A 21,647-nucleotide genomic window follows, 5' to 3' on the forward strand; every position below is an offset into this window, starting at 1 on the left:
GCGTTCAATCAAAAAGACACAAACAGTTGAATGTCAGCGATGAGTATCTAATTACATGGCCGGATTGTTCCTATTTATTTCCAGTATCGTTAAGTGTCCTCACATCTTTTATTTACATTTAAAGGTTTGTTTTTGTAGAGTTCGTTTATTTCGTTGTTTTGACATTGTCTCGATTGCTGTTCTGTTAAAACACTGCCGCTGCGTGATTCAAATCACTCGGATTTGCTGTAATGTTGCGTATTTTATTGTGTAAAGTAGAGAAGGGAGCTAAAACGACATAACAACCAAAATATAGCAATTCCTTTTTTTACAGGACACAAAAATGGACATCTGGACCCAGGTGTTCAAAGTTTGGTTAACTTTAACCAGCGGTTATTTAAAATATTCAAATTGGTGCCACTGAATAACAAAGGCTTTCAATGTGAAATGTATTCTCAAAACATCTCAGCTTAATCCGTCTCGTCAAATCTATAGTAGTGAAAAAATATAAGATGTTCTGAAATTGGTTATTCTTCTTTTTCCTAACCAATGGTTAAATCTAACCTATCTTTGTGCAACATGGACCTCGTTAAGTGTGTCGCCTAGTAACCACTGCCGCCTAGCAGCCTTTTCAAATCGGTATTTATCACGTGAAAATAGTATGAATAGTATATAACTGTGTAAGATACTATTAACAGTACAATTACCGTGTCATCAGCTTGAGTCTTCATAAAAAAGAAAAACGACATAAAACTCTTTTGCATTCTTGTTTAATGTAAAGCGTTTTTTTCATTTTGAGATGAAGCTATTTACAAATATATGTACATATATCTTTATAAAATGAACCTGCCCAAACCAATCATTATAAGGGCACGGTCTTTGTTGTAAATATTCATATAGGGGTTTCCTCATAAAACCCTTAACGAGGTTCAGGGAATCGGGAAACTTAGCACTGAAAATTGGGGAATTAAGGAAAATATAACATGATAAAAAGTTATAACAGTTTTGTTTCATTTGTTTCCTTCTGGATCTAAAAATAGCTAGGAGTGTCAGTTGGAAAGCATAACTATGAAAGATAGAAATTGGTCCGTTTTCGCACTTCAAAAAAGCTTTGTAAAATCCCCAACATGTGTTTTGGCCCCGGGATCATAAAACAATCTTAGACTTGAGATTTTTCTTTGCCAATCAAGTATGATGTCACTTTTCGTGACGTTATCTGTGATTGCCTAAGTCAAAACTTCAGACAAATTTAGACTTAAGATCGTTTCATGACCCTGGGCCCAGGACTCTGTTTCAATTATATGGTAATTGACCAAACGTATCAGTTAGATACACGTTTACCCTGGCAGTAAAGTTATCACAAGTTTCCAGATTGGTTAGGGATTGATTTTGACAGGATTAACTATATTCGTTATACATAATGTATGATAAATGTCTAACAGAAATTACAGGGTTGCAGTAGTATATATTTATAGCAATTTCAAAAACGACAACGATTCTAGGAATGCATGTTAAAATGAGATATGAAGCAATAATGGATTCTTGCACAGCTATCGCTGCTTATCAGATTCACGCCGCATGTATAAAATGAAATATTCCGTTTTACATTAGTTCAAAACAAAATAATATAAAAAGTAATCAATACCGATCAAGACATGCAAATGATGACCGTGAACAGCCTTGCATGTAGTACCACGACGTTATCAATCATAACATTGTAATTTAAAATTCGTAGAGAAGTCTGTATATTCCTAGAAAATAATAAATTCTAAAACGATGTACAAAAAGTGAAAGAAAATGCTAATACAAATATCGACCGCCACGAGAAATTGAATCTAATCATACAGAACTCACTAAATAATACATCAAAATGTATTTCTGATGAAAATACAAAATGTTATTAATTGATAAAAAAAATTACTTATAAAAATTTCACAAAATTTAAAATGAAATACTGCAGTGCACACGATCAATAACAGATGTACATTATGTAAGATTCCTTCTCCTGCACACACTTTCTAACGTTGTTATTTGTAACCAACTATCATAACTATAATCTATAGAACAACCTGCTGATACAGGTAAAGCAATGACAAAGTATACGCTGAGGAGGGTTAGACATTACTCGTTTTGAGCTTAACTGTCCAGCTTCACTTAGCAATTATCATGAATAATACTGACTCTTCCCATGAGCTTCAAAACAGGAGAAAGTGAATCATGTTTATGTCAGTTCTCCATCTTGTCTCTGATATTAGTAACTACTATATGTTTACGATAACAATATTCTCATTAGGAATAGCGAAAACACAAAGCTTCTAAGACAGCATCATCTCTCCTACGGCCACTGACCTGTCCGGTGATTTTAGCGGATGTTTTCATTCTTTATCTATTGAGAGAAGACTTCAGTTGATTAGATATTTCTAGGAAACAGATGATGATTCCCTCTTCATCTTCGTACATTTTTATAGCATTTCCAACCTTTATATATATATATGTGTGTGTGGCAATCATGGTCCTATTGATGCTAATATAAAGCCACCAATGTGGTCAAACTTTTATCGAACCTTAATTTGTCCACTATGGTTAACCACGGAAGTGCAGACCAGGGGTGTGTTACCTTGGAATCATTGTTAAGGTTCATTAGTAAGGAATCCCCAAACCACTTAAACTAGGTCTATTTATAAACGAACAACATTAGTCTACCAAATTAAACAATTCGGATCGTCATCCGGTCTAATTCCCCATTAAGTAAATTAATTAATTAATAAACTGCATGAATTTGTTTCCCGTTCATTAGCAATAGATTTCATTTTTGCATTTACAAACGTCTCCTGCTTTACATCACTAACACATTTGTGTTACATAGCAAGGGACCTCCTTCTATACATTTGATTCTTTATCACTAAGGAGTGCCTCTCATTCATTTAAACATGATCTTGGATATGGCGAGTCGTCACCAATGCTAATATATCATGATCAGTTGTTGTCACGTACATGTACCATAACAAAACAATGCTGAACTAAGTATATACAAATCACTTAAATGTTTACGTTCACTAGGAAAGAAATCAATAAGGAATAAAATACATAAGGACTATTCCTCCTGATTCAAATACATTTACAAAAACGACTTACATTATTGTTATTGTGTTCGTTTAGCAAATAAAAATACTAATAAACAAGTTGTTTGATGTACAACAGTAAAAAAAATAATCATTCGCGAGAACGAACCATTTTACCACAGTCGCCTGGTTTCCAAGAGAAATTTACCTATAAAACCCAAACAACAGTAGATTTACAGTAAATTGCTACACGGTACCAAAACTATTACAGCATATACAATTATGTTCCTTGACACATTATCTCTACTTCGGATATTTCTGAAGGACTTTGTAACGGTTGAGATTTCAATGCACTTCTAGACTGATCTCTACCCTAGTATTACTGAAGAGTCCTAAATGGGCTCGGCCATCACGTGCAGCAGATGTTATTGCCTTCAGCTTCCTGCACCGATATATTTTATTTTACATGTGCTTTTTCTTCTTCGTATTTGTAGCGATTAATCATATAAAAGGAACCAAGGCCCACTTGTATAAAACATCTCAGTTAGGGAAAATCTCAAACAATGTATTGTCTATGGGAAATCTTAGACTTGAGGAAATCTCAAGAGTTGAGATGTTTTATACAAGTGGGCCCTTGAACTTAACCCTAATATGAAGAATGCACAAAAATGTTCATAACAATGATATTAGTTTGAACAGGACGGTTATCCATCTTTAAGTTTATGATATTCATTTGAACAGGAAGTGTATATCCGTCTTCACAGTGGTTCATTGCATTAGTCTATTTGTCCGTTTCTAGTTGCATTTGTTTATAGTGAGTTACACCACTCGTTTAGATTTTCGTTTGGGAGCAGATATGTTCCTCTTTATAAACACTCCGTCATCACCATAGCTCTTCTTGCTCTTCGGTACCTTCTTCGTACGCCTTTGTCTTGACATATATTCACTTTCTGCGTCGCTGGACTGAAATTAAAACCAATAATGTTGATGGATTTGTACTTTTTGACATCTGCATAAAGAATGGGATGAAACGATAAAGGTCATTTATTTGATGCATATATATCGGTATACGTTAACGGCCTGTGAGCACTACAAGGACAGTTGAAGTAGCACTTTAAGAGTGATATCTTAATTTAACAAAGTAATCATATTGTAAAATACCAATGTTTTAATTGGTATGTTTAATTAATCAATTTTATCTGAGCAATGCGCTTAAGTAAGTTATTTCCATAATAGTGAGGCTTGGCAACAATAAAGCTTATCCTAAATTAGGCTCTCGTAATATGTCAAAAGCTGATCCGAAATAAGAATATGGTCAGACGTCTGAACGACGGTAAGGTGATCCAAAATAAGGATACCGTCAGATGTCTGAACGTCAGTAAGCTGATCAAAAATAAGGATATCGTCAGATGTCTGAACGTCAGTAAACTAATCAAAAATAAGGATACCGTCAGATGTCTAAACGTCAGTAAACTGGTCAAAAATAAAGATATCGTCAGATGTCTGAACGTCAGTAAACTGATCCAAAAAAAGGATACCGTCAGATGTCTGAACTTCAGTAAACTCATCAAAAATAAGGATATCGTCAGATGTCTGAACGTCAGTAAACTAATCAAAAATAAGGATACCGTCAGATGTCTGAACGTCAGTAAACTGATCAAAAATAAGGATACCGTCAGATGTCTAAACGTCAGTAAACTGATCAAAAATAAAGATATCGTCAGATGTCTGAACGTCAGTAAACTGATCCAAAATAAGGATACCGTCAGATGTCTGAACTTCAGTAAACTGATCAAAAATAAGGATATCGTCAGATGTCTGAACGTCAGTAAACTGATCCAAACTAAGGATATCGTCAGATGTCTGAACGTCAGTAAACTGGCAATATATCCCCCATAATCATCAAGAAGCAATCTGCCCATATAGTTGACATTTGACATTTGGACTTCAAAAAGAATCGCAAGGAAGCAAAATATACATGTTTATATGTACTATGATGTGAGTCTTGTTTCCTTCCACTTCCATATTTGCTGGGCTAACAGAAATGTAAATACCGGTGCAATACTCATTTGTTAGCTTTGATTTGTTTTATTTCACCTTATATACCTCCTACATCAAGATCCAGGGTCAAAGTCAGAGATCCACTTTGTCTTTGACCTTTGGACCCAAATGACCTTGACCATTAACCTAGTGATCCTGAACTTTGGTCAGTTGACTTATTCTGTAATTCCGACCAACTTTGCTTCTTGATCAGTGAAAAATACAAAACTTGACCTTGACCCTTTGGACCCGTAACCTGGACCTAAGGTCATTTGACTCTGTGTTAAGTTCTGAACAACATTGCTTCATAATGTCATAACAAAATGTTCATCAGGGAAAAGGTACAAAATTTGACCTTGACCCGTAATCTGATGACCTTGACCTTTGGTCTGTTGACTCCTTGTTTACTTCTGATCAACTTTGCTTCATCATGTCATAACAAAATGTTCATCAGTGAAAAGATGCAAATTTGACCTTGACCTTTGAATCTGATGACCTTGACCTTTGACCTCGACTTTTTACCTCAGTGTGTCTCTTTGTTTAATTCCGAACAACTTTGCTTCATAATGTCATAGCGAAGTGTTCACCAGTGAAAAGCTACAAAATTTGACCTTGACCCCTAATCTGATGACCTTGACCTTTGGTCTGTTGACTCCTTGTTTACTTCTGATCAACTTTGCTTCATCATGTCATAACAAAATGTTCATCAGTGAAAAGATGTAAAATTTGACCTTGACCTTTGAACCTAATGACCTTGACCTTTGACCTTGATTTTTTACCTCTATCTGTATTTTTGTGAACTGAACATCTTGATCAAGTTTCATGTACATCGGTCAATAAATACCAAAGCTATCAGCCAGGAACAGAATTTGTGGACAGACAGACAGACAGCCAGACAGAGTGATTACTATAGGGCACCCATATCGGGGCCCTAATAAGGATATCGTCAGATGTCTGAACGTCAGTAAGCTGATACGATATTTGGATATCGTCAGATATCTGGTCAACTAAACACAAGAAATGCAACACCTTTCTGATGGATTCAATTGTTTGGCAATGACTCCATAAATATATCACAGAATGGCACAATCTATACCTCATTTACCACTACTAACTTTTCATAATAAATATCAGACATTCAAGTTAGATCCAATTTGAAAAATATTCACAGTTTATAATTCTGCATGTCTATACCTCGTTTTCGATACATTTTCGCTGTTGATATCATACCACATTTAACTAGACATGGATGAAGGTTTTATGAAATACATTGTGGTGCTCTGTTTAATAGGTATTGAAGTAATCGACAAAAATAACTCAAGGAGACAGCAATTTTTACCAAAAAAGTCTGAGTTTAAACATAACAAAGAAACATGATATATATAAATTTGTAAAAGAAAAAAAAAGAGAAAAAGAAGAAAAAATATATCCATGTTTAAAATATTTTGAAAATATATGCTGAAGAAGTAAAGATAATGCATCCTTCTTCCTTAAAACTTCTCTAAATCTGAAAACAAGTAGGTGCTTAAAATGCTTATATTGTGCAGAAATAAGATCTTCATCAGCACACAATGTATAAAACAAATATAACAAGAATGACAAATGAAAAAAAAAAGACAAACATAAGAAAAGAAAAATGAAAAAAGCATGTATTGGAGAGAAAGAAAAACTTTTCAAATAAAGTTCTAAGCTGAAATGTAGGAAAAGCTGTAAACTAATCAAAACCCTAGTTAGTTAAGGGACAATTTTTTCTGCAGCTTTTGTTTTTTTATAGTAAATCATTGCCTGACTTTTCAAGGCCACATTTTGTTGAATTCTGTGACACAAAAGTCACATATTTGTTTTGGAATATATATATTGCTCTTTCACAATAGTGACTGTTGTCAGTCATATTTATCTTACCTGTGTTAGTTAACTTCAAATCTTTTTTAAAGAAAATCAGATTTAGCCTTCCTCAATTAGTTTTTTCCAATGTTTCTCATCTTTGTTATTTATTCTATCATAATACAGCACTTTTTATCATTTTTGGAATAACTTGCTCTACCTTGAAAATGTAGGGTAACTTCTCAAGACCCTAAAATAAACTCTTCTTAAAGGTTTGGGTTGTGATATGGGTAGGTAAACGGAGACATTTTAGATGACACTGTTTGTTACCAAAGTAAGAACAAGTTCTATTGTTATTAATACAATGAAAAGTGTGCAACTATCACAGTTTTAGTACAGATTCTGAAGATTTCAAACTGTTAGGTGACAGGAAGGTAGTTTTCTAGATACACTCGATATACACCAGTAAGAGGAAGTGCTTTGTGTGGAGGAAGAGACGAGAAATGACTCTATTCCTCATAAGTCTAAAGAAGAACTTTTTAAGTTTGACCTCTCACCTCCTGTTCTAAATATGTCTTCGAGTTATGTATGTTGGTGGCCACATTCGCATTGTCCTTTAATTAATTTGAAAAGCAAAATGTTTGATATGTTTGATATTTGTTTTTCAAAACTATTGAATCCTACAAATGACTATAAAATATTTCAATAAAACAATAAAACATTTCAATTTGAAAACATCCATCACATATTGAATTTGAAACATTTTATCAATATTTATCAGATAAACTTATCATAACCAGGAAACATTTTCAAAATTACACAATCTTCACCAGGTACTTTTTGCAAGTATGTCAATGTGGTTAACTTTGTTTTCATGAAATAATTTTAACTTTCTATTTTTTTCATTCACTTAAATCTTTAAATAGGGAGAGGACTGCCTAAGATAAGGAAAAATCTTCACTTAAGTTTGTGAAATCCAGATCTGGTATTCAATGAATACAAAACGAAACACATTAATGTGTGCAAATATCCCCTTTAGGGGCAATCCATAACTATCAAATTAGAATGGGGTCTGGTCATCAATGCCATTTACATACTCCTTTGTTTATATCCAAAAACAAATTAGGGAGGCCATCATGTCATTAATCATGTTTATCAGACGGTTACATGAGTTTAGGCTCCAGGAAGTTTGGTAAAACTATCTGTGTGATATAATATATTGACTGGAGCAGTACAATAATAAGATAATGTCCCTATATAGATATCTCCTGCTACAAGGTAAACGAATCAAAGTAGGAAAAAGGACTATTGATAATAATGAGGAACTCTTCTACAAAAGTAAGTGAACCCTAAGCCACTGTATTTACACAAACAGGTCTTACAACAGGGACTAGTTCACATGGGTATATCATATCACACTGTAACACTTCCTCCATAAATTCCTATAACAGAAATTAACACCTGAGGCATACCTAAAAAAAACATTTCATGCTCTGCAGACAAATTGAAGTTTAATAGAAATTATAGTATCAAAATAAATGTGGGCACAGGGAGTCCCTGTAATGGTAACGACAGGAATTACCTGTAACGGTAACCACATAAATTACCTGTAACGGTAAACACAGGAATTACCTGTAATGGTAACCTGTAACGGTAACCACAGGGATAACCTGTAACGGTTACCACAGGGATAACCTGTAACGGTAACCTGTAACGGTAACCACAGGAATTACCTGTAATGGTAAACACAGGGATAACCTGTAACGGTAACCTGTAACGGTAACCACAGGGATAACCTGAAACGGTAACCACAGGGATAACCTGTAACGGTAACGACAGGAATTACCTGTAATGGTAAACACAGGAATTACCTGTAATGGTAAACACAGGGATAACCTGTAACGGTAACCTGTAACGGTAACCACAGGGATAACCTGTAACGTTAACCACAGGGATAACCTGTAACGGTAACCACAGGGATAACCTGTAACGTTAACCACAGGGATAACCTGTAACGGTAACCACAGGGATAACCTGTAACAGTAACCACAGGAATAACCTGTAACGGTAACCACAGGGATAACCTGTAACAGTAACCACAGGGATAACCTGTAACGGTAACCACAGGGATAACCTGTAATGGTAACCACAGGGATAACCTGTAACGGTAACCACAGGTATAACCTGTAACGGTAACCACAGGGATAACCTGTAATGGTAACCACAGGGATAACCTGTAACGGTAACCACAGGGATACCCTGTAACGCTAACCACAGGGATAACCTGTAACGGTAACCACAGGGATAACCTGTAACGGTAACCACAGGAATTACCTGTAATGCTAACCACATGAAGTCCCTGTAATGGTAACCACAAGAATTACCTGTAATGGTTACCACAGGAAGTCCCTGTAATGGTAAGCACAGGAAGAACCTGTAATGGTAACCACAGGAAGTACCTGTAATGGTAACCACAGGAAGTCCCTGTAATGGTTATCACAGGAAGTCCCTGTAATGGTTATCACAGGAAGTGCCTGTTATGGTTACCACAGGAAGTGCCTGTTATGGCAACCACAGGAAGTCCCTGTAAAGGTAACCACAGAAAGTGCCTGTTATGGTAACCACAGGAAGTCCCTGTAAAGGTAACCACAGGAAGTGCCTGTTATGGTAACCACAGGAAGTCCCTGTAAAGGTAACCACAGGAAGTGCCTGTTATGGTAACCACAGGAAGTCCCTGTAAAGGTAACCACAGGAAGTGCCTGTTATGGTAACCACAGGAAGTCCCTGTAAAGGTAACCACAGGAAGTGCCTGTTATGGTAACCACAGGAAGTCCCTGTAAAGGTAACCACAGGAAGTGCCTGTTATGGTAACCACAGGAAGTCCCTGTAAAGGTAACCACAGGAAGTGCCTGTTATGGTAACCACAGGAAGTCCCTGTAAAGGTAACCACAGGAAGTGCCTGTTATGGTAACCACAGGATGTATCTCCATGGGAGGAGACAGTGAATAAACTTCAATTGTAAGTCTTATCAACACACAAAATCATTTTTAATAGAAAGATTTTTTTTAGATTTCATTTACAAGAGAAAAGTTTGAAACTCATGAAAGCTGAAGAACGTTTGGCCAATGCTACGAACATGAATATATTTATATCATATAAATATTTTTCTGATAAGTGGTTTTGATTTTACCCGAAACTTTTTAGTATTTTTAAATCATATGTGTACCTTTATTTAATATACCAGTAGAAATGAAAGTGAAAATTACAGAATATACATTGATTTAAACAAGAAAGAGAAACATTCTGTACTTAATCTTAATTTTATTTATTTCAAAACAAAAGATATTTTACATTTTTCTTTTCATCTTGTATTTTTATTTCCTCCAAAAGAATATTTTGAAATAATCAAGAGACTCTATCAAGCATATATCCCAGGAAAGGCTCCTATTAACATGATATTAATGTACAATAAATTCCTTTTTGGAGAGCTAGGATACAATGGTTGTTAAGAACAATGATTGCTTAACTGGGGTTTACTCGGAGCAGATTGAACTGTATTGCATATTTCCAATGCTACCATAGAACAAAAATTTGTTGCAGAAACTTATTTCCTCCTCAATTACAAGTAAATATCTGTTATTAACCAGAACAGTATATATTGACTTACCCCTGAGTTGTAGTCACGGCTCTGAAGTTGATACTTCAGGTCGGCTATTTCCCTTCGGTATTGGTCAAGTTGTGCCTCTAGTTTCTCTCTCCTCAGTCTCTCGTAATCCAGCTGGGCCTCCAGTTCACTGATTGTCCTGATGTAATAGGAATAAATCGTCTGTCAATGGTTTGTGTGTAATATACAATAAACCTAATAGTGTAATGTTACTTGGTTTACTTGCCACCTTGCTGTTGTTTTTTAAGGTCGCCTGACCATTTATATATAAACAAAAACAAAACAAAAATCTCCCATCAAGAAAACAAACTTCATTCCAATGCCAAAGTTCTGCTAGACAAATTACAACAGTGAAACAAGGTGTGACTTGTACTGTAATCATTTATAACAGTTATAAACTAAGGTACATTTTCACTGCACGAAAGTCTGGCAGCATGTCACACTATTACTTTTTAAGCTACCTACATATTTTGTATTACAAGGTTACCTTCTAATGTAAAAGTTCTGAAGGACACTTAGTTGTCCTTATCCCTGACTTCCTGTATTACAAGGTTACCTTCTAATGAAAAAGTTCAAGGACACCTATTTGTCCTTATCCCTCATTTCCTGTATAATAAGGTTACCTTCTAATGTAAAAGTTCAAGGACACTTACTTGTCCTTATCCCTCATTTCCTGTATTACAAGATTACCTTCTATTGTAAAAGTTCAAGGACACTTATTTGACCTTATCCCTCATTTCCTGTATTACAAGGTTACCTTCTAATGTAACTGTTCAAGGTCACTTATTTGTCCTTATCCCTTATTACCTGTATTACAAGGTTACCTTCTCATGTAACAGTTCAAGGTCACTTATTTGTCCTTATCCTTTATTACCTGTATTACAAGGTTACCTTCTAATGAAAAAGTTCAAGGACACCTATTTGTCCTTATCCCTCATTTCCTGTATAATAAGGTTACCTTCTAATGTAAAAGTTCAAGGACACTTACTTGTCCTTATCCCTGATTTCCTGCATGCGTTTGCGGTCTTCTATCAGATGACCACCTAGCTGTGTGGAGTTCTTTTGGGCGACTTCAAGTAATCGTTCTAGCTCCTCATACTTCTGCCTAGCTCGCCCTGTCAAGGTCATGCAAAGGTCAAGTTTACGGCAAGATAATAAGTACAGCAATATCAAATGTACAGCAAGAGAAAATTTACATAAAATATCATGTCTACAAACAAATCGGGTTTATTGAAGTTTACTGAAAGGTCAAGTTTACTTAAAAGTCCAGGCGACTGAGAGGTCATATTTACTGAAAGGTCAAGTTTACTTAAAAGTCCAGGAGACTGAGACGTCATGTTTACTGAAAAGTCAAGTTTACTTAAAAGTCCAGGTGACTGAGAGGTCATTGTTACTGAAAGGTCAAGTTTACTTAAAAGTCCAGGCGACTGAGAGGTCATGTTTACTGAAAGGTCAAGTTTACTTAAAAGTCCAGGCGACTGAGACGTCATGTTTACTGAAAAGTCAAGTTTACTTAAAAGTCCAGGTGACTGAGAGGTCATGTTTACTGAAAGGTCAAGTTTACTTAAAAGTCCAGGCGACTGAGAGGTCATATTTACTGAAAGGTCAAGTTTACTTAAAAGTCCAGGCGACTGAGAGTTCACGTTAGCTATAATGGTAAAGTTTTCAGAAATGTCATATTCACAGCAAGATCATTGAACAGAAAGGTGAAAATTCACAGTGAAGCATATTTACAGCATGTCAAATGAGAGACATTGGATAGTTTATTTCTATCTAATGATGTCATTTTGAAATAAAACAATAAAAAAACTCAAATTGAGCCTCAGAAAAGGGAGGCTACTGAAATAAAAAAAAAGGACAATCATTTTCTTGAAATAACATTATTTTTTATTTCATTTTCAATAATATTGAGTCCAAGTTACATAGCCAATATTTCTATTAAAACTACTTGATCAATACAATGCCTATCACATGTGTAACTATTTAGATGCAATATAGTTCATATTAAGAAATAATCTAAGTTAACTTGAAATAAGAAATTTCAACATATTTTAACACTTCCGAGATTTTAATCTTATTAAAGTAACATTTTTCCTATTGAAAACCTTTATTTTTCCTTTGTTTTTGAGTGATGGATAATATTGTCCATACTCTCAGCTGTAAAAAAAATCCTTTGAATTTGTTTGCATCATTGTTTATTGAGCAGCTTTGTAGAAATCATAATGTCAACATATCTTACCATATTTGTCCTTTTTTGAAATGAGTTCTTATGAATATGTTTTTGTAAAATTGGTCCACTTCAAACACAAAGAAAAACAAGTGTTCTGAGAATTTGTCCTACCTCAAAGCCATTATGTAATAGTAAGTAAGCCTGTCTTTAAAAGAATCAGCATCTTACAGATTTCATCACTTACCTCGAGATTCTTTGCGTTGTTTATCGGTAAGTAGGACTGAACGCCCCTCTGTGTTGCCACCGTCAAGTTCATCGTCCTCATCTTCTCCAACAACTATCGTAGTTTCTTCCTCTGTTCATAAAAAAAAATGTCACTCTATCATTTGGATACATATTGGTTTGCTTTTCTTTCCAGCATTCAAGTTCATTTTCATACAGATAAACTACTAGACTTTCAAAACTGTCCCTGACTACATCTCCTTTTTCTTTGTCAGTGTATCCTTCTTTTCAATATTCATCCGCTAAGAATACCTCTCCTACCTCCAAACCCTTCCCTTCTCCCTCTCTTTACTTTCCCTATCTACATCTGTTCATCTTCCTCCCATCATTTTTTCATTTCCTTTCCCTTCCTCTCTAACCTACTTATTTTCCCCATAACAGTCCTTCCCTCATTGCTTCACTTTCCCTTCCATCCCTATATCTTTCCGTCCCTTCTCTTTCTATACCTTCCATCCCTATACCTTCCATTTACCATCTCTTCCCTTCTCAACCCGGCCATTTTCCTTATATATTGTAGTTTATTCTCCTTTCCATGTTCTCCCATCCGTTTTCCTCCCCTCCCCATATCTTTTTCTTCCCTTCTCCTTCCCTTTCTCATTTCTTCGTTCCTGACCATACTCCATGTCTTGCCATCCTATCCCATTGTTCTTCCATTGTTCCCCTCCCATGCATGCCCATATCATACCATCCCCACCTCTCCATATACCTTTCTTTCCCTTCTCCTTCCCGACCCCATATCTTTCTTTTCTCCTTCCCTTTTCTCATATCCCTCCTTTCCTTCCCCTTCCTTTACTCAAATTCTCCCTTTCCCTCCCCCACACTTTTGTTTGTGTCCATTTCCCTTTCCTCCCATCTCCTTACCTGGATCTCCTCCCAGTAATTTAACACAAGCAAGCTGCGAGAATCGTCTCGCCACATCCCTGGGTGTCTCCCCCGCCTGGTTTGTAATGGTCATGCTGGCTCCCATCTCTATCAGCCACTGTAGGATGTGGATGTGGCCGTTACCAGCAGCTGGAATAGGAAGGACAATTGCTATACTGCATATCAAATCAATAACAAAAATAGAAAGTCACATTAGAAAATAAGTCAGCATATATTTAAGTTATGGTTTTCTCAAGCATTGCTTTTCAAAACTTCAAAATAAATTTTTGAACATTTCCCGCATTTTAACAACTAATGAAAAGTACATAAAAATTACTCATGCAAGAAAACTAGGAAGTTCATTTCACAATTTAATTATACAATGTTTTAACTACAGTTGAATTATGTTGTAACAATGGACGAGAAGCCCTAAAAGTGATCGCGACAGACGGTTGCCAACCACAGATGGTGCTACTTTACTGCATTTACTAGGTCTGTGTTAAGTTAACATAGATCAGGTATGAAGATCATAAAATGACCGCAAGTCTAAATTTGTCTTAATTTTTTATTTTACCAATCACAAATAGCATCATGAAACGTGAAGTCGTTCTTTATTGTCTAAGCAAAAACTGAAGTCTAAGACTGTTTCATGATCTCAGGACCTATTTTTTTTTAATTTCACCAAACAAAAAATGTATATGTGAAAAATCATAGAGTTGCATTTACTTCCATTATTTTTTTAAAAGAACGGTCCCTTTGCAATGATGGAAATTATGAAAATAAAACTTGTTAAGATTCCAACTTAGCAAATACATGAAGTGGAAATATTTCTGATTGATAGGCAAAGTTCATAGCCATGCAGCTAGTGTTGTTCTCAAAATCCATGGGTGTTTGGCGACCTTATTTCTCTCAGTAGTTGAAAACTTCAATATCACAGTAAAGTATTTAAGACACAATAAACACAACATTTGGTTATTTGGAAATTGTGTAAACATGTAAAAATTGCCAATAGTCACAATTTCAAGAAATTTCAAGAAATTTCAAGAAATGAATAATATTTAGAAAAGCATTCACTGGTCTATATACCACATTTTCAGAGAAAAAAATTGAATAATGAATTTAAAACATAAAACTTCAAATTAAACGTCAACATAAAGATTTATTTTAGTCATACCTTTGTGAGCAGGTGTAGACCCCTTGTCATCCCTTTCATTTATATTTACAACCCCGTTCTCCACAAGCATGCGTAGATGGTCCAGCTCACCACCATAGGCTGCCACATGGGCAGGGAACGAGAGGTCTGAAAAAAACGTTGAGAAATATTGTAGGGCAACCTCAAAATACTTCCATACTGTAAAAGTTCTACAACACATCTCCCAGGTACGGAGAGTATGAACCTATCATCAGCCGCACATACAATAATGACCATGAGTATCCGTTTCAGACCAAACACTTGTTGAAGAAGTATTTCACTAACCAAGCTTTTGTATGTTATGACCTGAATTGATTGAAATTTAAATGCTAAGTTTGTTTTGAACACAAACAGTAATTAAAAACTCATGTTGTGAGCTTTGGAAAACATCTGTTTTCTTTGTCAAGGAAAGAGTGAAAATGACCAGTGTCTCTTAACTGCTGAAACCACTCAATCTCAGTTGGTAGAGACTGATATATAATATCTAAAACATCACTTGTACATGTATTTATACTTGATATTTATACCGAAAATGTTTTGTTGTGTTCAAAAATAGTGTTCTTCTTAATAACACACTTAACTTTATATTACATTCCTGACAAAAGACATCAGGAGAGATATACTTACTTTCTGCCTCATCAGGGTGGTCTCTCTCCCACTCGATACCATTGATGTACTCCACTATGTAATCTTTGTAGAACTGTTGGGCAAGGTCCTTGGGCGTCTCACCTTGGTCATTTCTTGCCCCAAGGACGTGCATGGGGCTCACCCCTGAACTGACTAGGTACTTAAGGCAGGGCAGATGACCCTCTGATGCTGCTAAATGGGCTGTTATTAAAGATCATGTATAAATAATGAAAGACTTGTCAAGTTTTAAATCCTGCAGATATTTTAATACAGTATACAAAAAGTTATAGTTGTTTTCTGAATTTGTGCTGTCACTTAAAAAATATGTTATTCAAAACTTTAACACTATTTTTTTCACAGATTTAGGACTTTTCTGGAAAAAAACCTAAATCATTATATGAATTGTTGAGGGAGAGGAGAGGGAGGGAATGGCATAGGGGCACTTGTGATAGATTTTCAAACTATGGTTACAATAAAGAATTACAATGTAGATATGGTATGTTGGTGACTGGTACTACAAATATACATATTAAGGGAACAGTACATTGTTTTATGTCCATACTGATGTTTGCACCATGAACTTTGGTTTGAACTCCAGATAGGTTGAGAGTTTAAATCATATTTCATGTTTTAATCGCAGGTTCTGTCACAGATTAGAATACAAAATGTATCCAATCATAACATAATTACATGCTTTGCAAATGAATCATGTTGGAAGTACAAATATATTTCAGGAAAGGCAATATGTAGTGAAATTCACTATAAATTTCTGTCAACAAGCACAACAACAAACCACACTTCAGATATTGTTCATTGTTACTAAATTATCATTAATATTTATAAAAGTAATCAGTATTTAATATTTTGAAAACTGGTCCATGTTCTACACTTTTATCCTAGGATCTTCTACGTAAGATTAAGGTAAGCTTTAGTGTATATTGTACCTGGCGTGTTGCCCGTGTCGTCGGTGTCCTCTGGAGTACCTCCCCATTTACAAAGTAATTGGAGACACCCTAACCGTCCATGGTAACATGCAGAGTGTATGGGTGTCCAGCCATTTTTATCTGTGGCCCCCACGTCCTGAAGAAACAAAAATTTACTGTTGTTAATTTAAAAGGACCAAACTTATTGCAGCATAATACACCAGAGTAAACACAAGTTAATGTATCACACTCAATCTTTAGCAACATAATCCTTGACAATAATTTTTGCTGTGTACTAAATTTTGTGCTTTATCATGAATGTAGCAAAGTTGATATAGTCAACACTCTTTAATTCATCCACGAAAAAGAGGTTCAAGGGAAAAGTTTTTTGTATTGCTAGTAGTCAAGCCATTTCAAAGTTCTGTCATTCAATCTGGAGCTTAAGATGGCTAATTAGACAAGAGGGCTTCTTTGTAAGCATTAAGCTGAAGAAATATTTCAGGGACATTCAACTTTCTGATGCAATATATCTTTTTTTTTAATAATCCAGAGATTGAAGTATGCCTGCTCCTACTGATCTAAAGTTTGATAATTTCCTCCTCTACAAAAAAATGAAATCTTTCTGTATGGTTTTGTCTTCACATGTGGAAATGAAAATTGACATCTCTGCATTTAAACAGTATTTTTAAAGAATTCCATCCCCATCGGGTCATGTAAATGATATCTGTAATTTCAAGTTCCCAGGCAGAACTGGCCCAGATTCTGTCTCTTTCCAGTTGGAACCTGTCTCACAATGTTATACAGACATAATACTGTATTAACCACCCCCTATCTGGGGATTTGTGTACTCACCACTCCCGATCTGAGAATGGTGTTGAGGGTGAAAGAATTTCCGTGTGCGGCACTCAGGTGGGCTGGTGTACTGCCTCGCGCATCCTTTGTTGACATGCTCACACCATTGTTTACGAGGGCCTGGAAAACACACAGTTGTAGAAACTTCAATTAGTTTTGTCATTAAGATATCACTCATCAATACTTAAAGTTAGGATAAGCATGTAGCCAAAAGTTTGTATTGATCATTAAAGACATTAAATGGTCGTGTTTGTCTAAAATTAGCCAAAACAACTCATTAGAGCACAGCTAAAAAAAAAAAAAGTGATAGTACAACAAAGCTATATAATATCCTTTAAGTGGTAATTGTACAGCAGGCTATATATATCTTAACCATAATTTGTTTAAACAAAAAGTTTTAGGAACTACAATGTAATTTATTTCATCTATTTGGTATTTTCTCAATGTCATGTGTTTGCCCCAGAATTAAAGCATAGCCAGCTGGTCAAAAGATATAAATGTCCAGGTACATGTTTTTTGCGCATGCAGCTTATATAACACTGCACGTAAGTCGTAACAGGTTTTGAGATTTGTTCTTCTTCAAATTCAGGTGCTGCACCTCATAATAATTGCCTAGCAGAATACTAAAACAGAATCAAATTTCAAAACTATTTTACCTGCATACAAGCATCCTGTCCCCGTATTGAAGCTATGTGTGCCGGACTCCAGCCCTTGGGTGTCACTACAGTGGCATCTGCACCGTGCCACAACAGCCAGTGTAGACACTAGAAGGGAGATAACTCAGTTTCATAACAAACAGGTCAACACTATGGCACTCAACTGTTCCATAAAAATTTTTACTTTAAAACCAATAGAAAAATTAATCGGTTACTATAGCAAGGACATCTCTAGGATTTTGAGAGCTGGAGACAGGTAAACTTTGTCTTGACCTATACAGCCATGCTGTTTCAGTTATCTTGCATGGCTGCATGGAAATTATTTTTTTTAGATCTATAATTGAAAGTAAAAGCCATAATACAAAGTACTCATAAGTTGACTTCATTTAGGGAAAGAAGATGATTGCTCACCTCCAGAGCGCCGCTGTTACAGGCAGCATGAAGAGGAGTGAATTTGTCCTTCTCTTCTACTTCATTTATACTGGCCCCATTCTTGACCATTGTCTCCATCTCCATGACGTTGCCATGTTTGACTGCCTCATGTATGGTCGCATAACCTTTTTGTGTGCCTTAAGGAATAAAAGATTAATATGCCAGATAAAATTGAGGTTAAATTTGAATTCACAGGATATAACAGTAATAATTTTGAAAGAAGAATCATTAAAATTCAATCTCAACAGAATCAGGTATTTTTCTTTGTAGAAGGGAAAGGGTTCTAGTTATAGCTTAGCTGCAAAATTGTGTCGTATATAAGCTTACTTTGATCAGTCATTAGTATAGTTCAAGGCAGGTCAAGTTAAGTTACCAGGGAAAGTAAAATATATAAATTGCTAAACACTAAAAGCATCTGGAAATTCTATACACCCATGCAACGGCTATTTAAATCCGAATGTTAACATGTCTACAAAAGGTGAACTTGAACCGGTGTTAATGAAAACTTATCTACTCTGAACATATATAATTGTACGCTGTAACGGTTAGATCCACCCTCAGATATACTACAATGTTCACAGTATACATGTATTTCAATGTGGTCATTTTTTATGCAATAAATTTCACATAATATATATTTATTGAACATTAACAAATTTATATCGAATCTCTCAAATGTTCAACAGCATTAATTACGTCAGTATTTAACCGTAACGGGTTGTTTCGCCCCAAATCCCGTTCGCCCTAAGGGTTGTTTCGCCCCAAATCCCGTTCGCCCCAGGTTGTTTCGCCCTAAAAAAATATTTTTTCTTTAAGTCATAAATATCATGTTAAAAGTTAAAAAACTTATCTTTCTCTTGAATCAAGATATAATTACGTGCCGGAAGGTGAAGAACGAACCTGTATATTCATCACCGAATCCTACAACGGACATACTAATATCCGGAATATACTGTATATTATCGTTTTCATTTCTTTACCTTAATTAAGTAATGTTGTTCTTTATAAAATGCACCTGTATATATTTTAACGTTAAAAATATTTAAAACATGATATAAACAATTAAAAAGCACCCTGTCACGTCAGCCATTTTATATAAAACAAATTTCTCTTAGTACATAGATACGTATACGAAATGGACATAGATTAGGTACAAATTGCGTATAAGAATGAAAAGAAATTAATACTTTAATTATATATATCTATAATATATAGATAAGATATGGATATTATGATATAATGAAACTAAATTAATTTCTCTAAGTACAATACTTATAATATATAGATAAGATATGGACATATAATGAAACTAAATTAATTTCTCTAAGTACATAGATACGTATACGAAATGGACATAGATTAGTTACAAATTGCGTATATAGACTGAAACTACATACGTATATTAATTGCGTATAAGGATGAAAAAAAAAAACTTTCTCTAGAGACGTATACGAAATGTAAATAATTCCCCAAGTACATAGATACCTATTTTGATTGTTAAGCAGATGTGTACATTTGAATTATGAAATAAATGTTGCTGTCTGCGTCTAACCACGGAGTCGCACAAAATGCACAAATCATCCATAACGTAAATTACGTTATGGATGATTTGTGCATTTTGTAACTTGTTATAAATAGAGCATTTCTCAGTACTGTGTTATAACTCAACATTACTAATGGTGAATTATAACACACTATTGAGAAATGCTCTATTTATGACAAGTTACCTACTCAAAATTATCTACTCAAATATGCATATTAATTTTTATTGGTCGGTACTATCACAGACTTAAATCTAATTCCGTGGTACTATCAAAACTTCTCAAAATGGACATAATCTCCAATTAGCAAAAAACAACACAGACGTGTGCAGAAATCAAGTAAAGAAAACATCGTCACACGGCGATGAGTACGCGTACAGCCGTACACTAAACTAATTTAAATGTGTTAACATGGAAAATAATATTGTTGTATACCCCACCATTTTTGTTTCATTTCACTATTCTTACTTATTTCTAAAATTAAATTCAATATATGTTATAATGTGTGTCGGCGTTAAGAAAATAACGTAATCCGTTTTTTGCTTTACAATGTACTTAAAACAACACAAACACATTTTTTTTTTTAAATAAAACTGATTTTAATGAAATGAAAGACTAAGAAGATTTAATTTGTGACTTGAAACAAATAAAAATGAAAAGAAAATACCAAACAATGTTTCGCCCTAAAAAAATTGTTTTTGGGCGAAACAACCTAGGGCGAACGGGATTTGGGGCGAAACAACCCGGAACCTTATTTAACATACTGCTTGTAACAAGAGTTATTTCCCCTATCAATAGTTAAAGCTATAATTTGATGAATGATTTGATAACATGCTGTCTAACTATATCATCGTAATATTTATGCGTATAGCTATTTAAATTTACTATCTACATTAAATTATATGAATAATATTAACATGAAAAGAAAGATTTAAAGTCATTTAATTGCACAAATCTTCTCTTCAGACTATACTGAGTTTTAATGTAAGCAGGTTTATCTGTTCGCTTTTTTACATAGGTAACGTGAAGTATCTAGCCTCGCTATATGTATCGAAATGATCATATCAACTGATGAACTAGATCTAGTTAGCAGGCAAAGCATTTTAACACGACGTAAGAACACAGATATTTCCTCGTCGGTATGTGTTCAACGGTTCAACAACCTACGCAAACGAAATGTTCTGCGGGATTTTGAGAATGAAATATCGTAATGTATATCTATAATACGACAATCCTTTTGTTTCCAGGTGCTAAAGCAACAAGATAATAAGTGATTGAATTAACATTTTGAACAAATTACTGTTTTCTTACCTGGCATCTTGGTTGCCAACACTGCTGCTAAATTTGTTTACACTAATATGTAGGACCGCACCAACTCTTCAAAGAAGAAAAGCATTGGCTTAAAATAAACTATTAACTATTTATGATATTGAAATAAAATAAAATCGAAACGTTAAAACAGATATCTATGAGCAATTCCATTAAAATACAAAATAAAGTATATTATTTATATAGTTTATGTTTTTATTTCATTTAATCAAT

The 21,647-nt window shown here is 34.8% G+C and overlaps 1 protein-coding gene across 2 annotated transcripts; it reads right to left on the reverse strand.

The window, feature by feature from the left end:
* Nucleotides 1-732: 732 nt before the first annotated feature.
* Nucleotides 733-21,481, reverse strand: LOC110453788 (ankyrin repeat domain-containing protein 42-like). 2 transcript variants are annotated; one of them, XM_021502940.1, is made up of 13 exons: nt 21,417-21,481; nt 18,544-18,701; nt 18,133-18,240; nt 17,477-17,596; nt 16,646-16,781; nt 15,702-15,902; nt 15,057-15,182; nt 13,883-14,032; nt 12,984-13,094; nt 11,558-11,684; nt 10,573-10,708; nt 7,463-7,519; nt 733-4,004 (listed from the first exon to the last, which is right to left on the reverse strand). In XM_021502940.1, the coding sequence occupies exons 1-13, from the start codon at nt 21,421-21,423 to the stop codon at nt 3,861-3,863; spliced, it is 1,581 nt and encodes a 526-aa protein (XP_021358615.1). In that variant the 5' UTR covers nt 21,424-21,481; the 3' UTR covers nt 733-3,860. The 2 variants fall into 2 exon arrangements, with proteins under 2 accessions (XP_021358615.1, XP_021358616.1); XM_021502941.1 differs by lacking the exon at nt 7,463-7,519.
* Between the last annotated feature and the right edge of the window lie 166 nt (nt 21,482-21,647).

The sequence above is a fragment of the Mizuhopecten yessoensis genome, unplaced genomic scaffold, assembly GCF_002113885.1.
Source record: "Mizuhopecten yessoensis strain PY_sf001 unplaced genomic scaffold, ASM211388v2 scaffold7507, whole genome shotgun sequence".
NCBI lineage: Eukaryota > Metazoa > Mollusca > Bivalvia > Pectinida > Pectinidae > Mizuhopecten > Mizuhopecten yessoensis.

Coding starts and splice junctions, on each gene's coding strand:
- LOC110453788 (XM_021502940.1), bottom strand. Junction 18,241..18,543: donor GTAACAGCGGCGCTCTGGAG/GTGAGCAATCAT, acceptor TCTCCCTTCTAG/TGTCTACACTGGCTGTTGTG. Junction 13,095..13,882: donor ATTACTGGGAGGAGATCCAG/GTAAGGAGATGG, acceptor TTTTATGAACAG/AGGAAGAAACTACGATAGTT.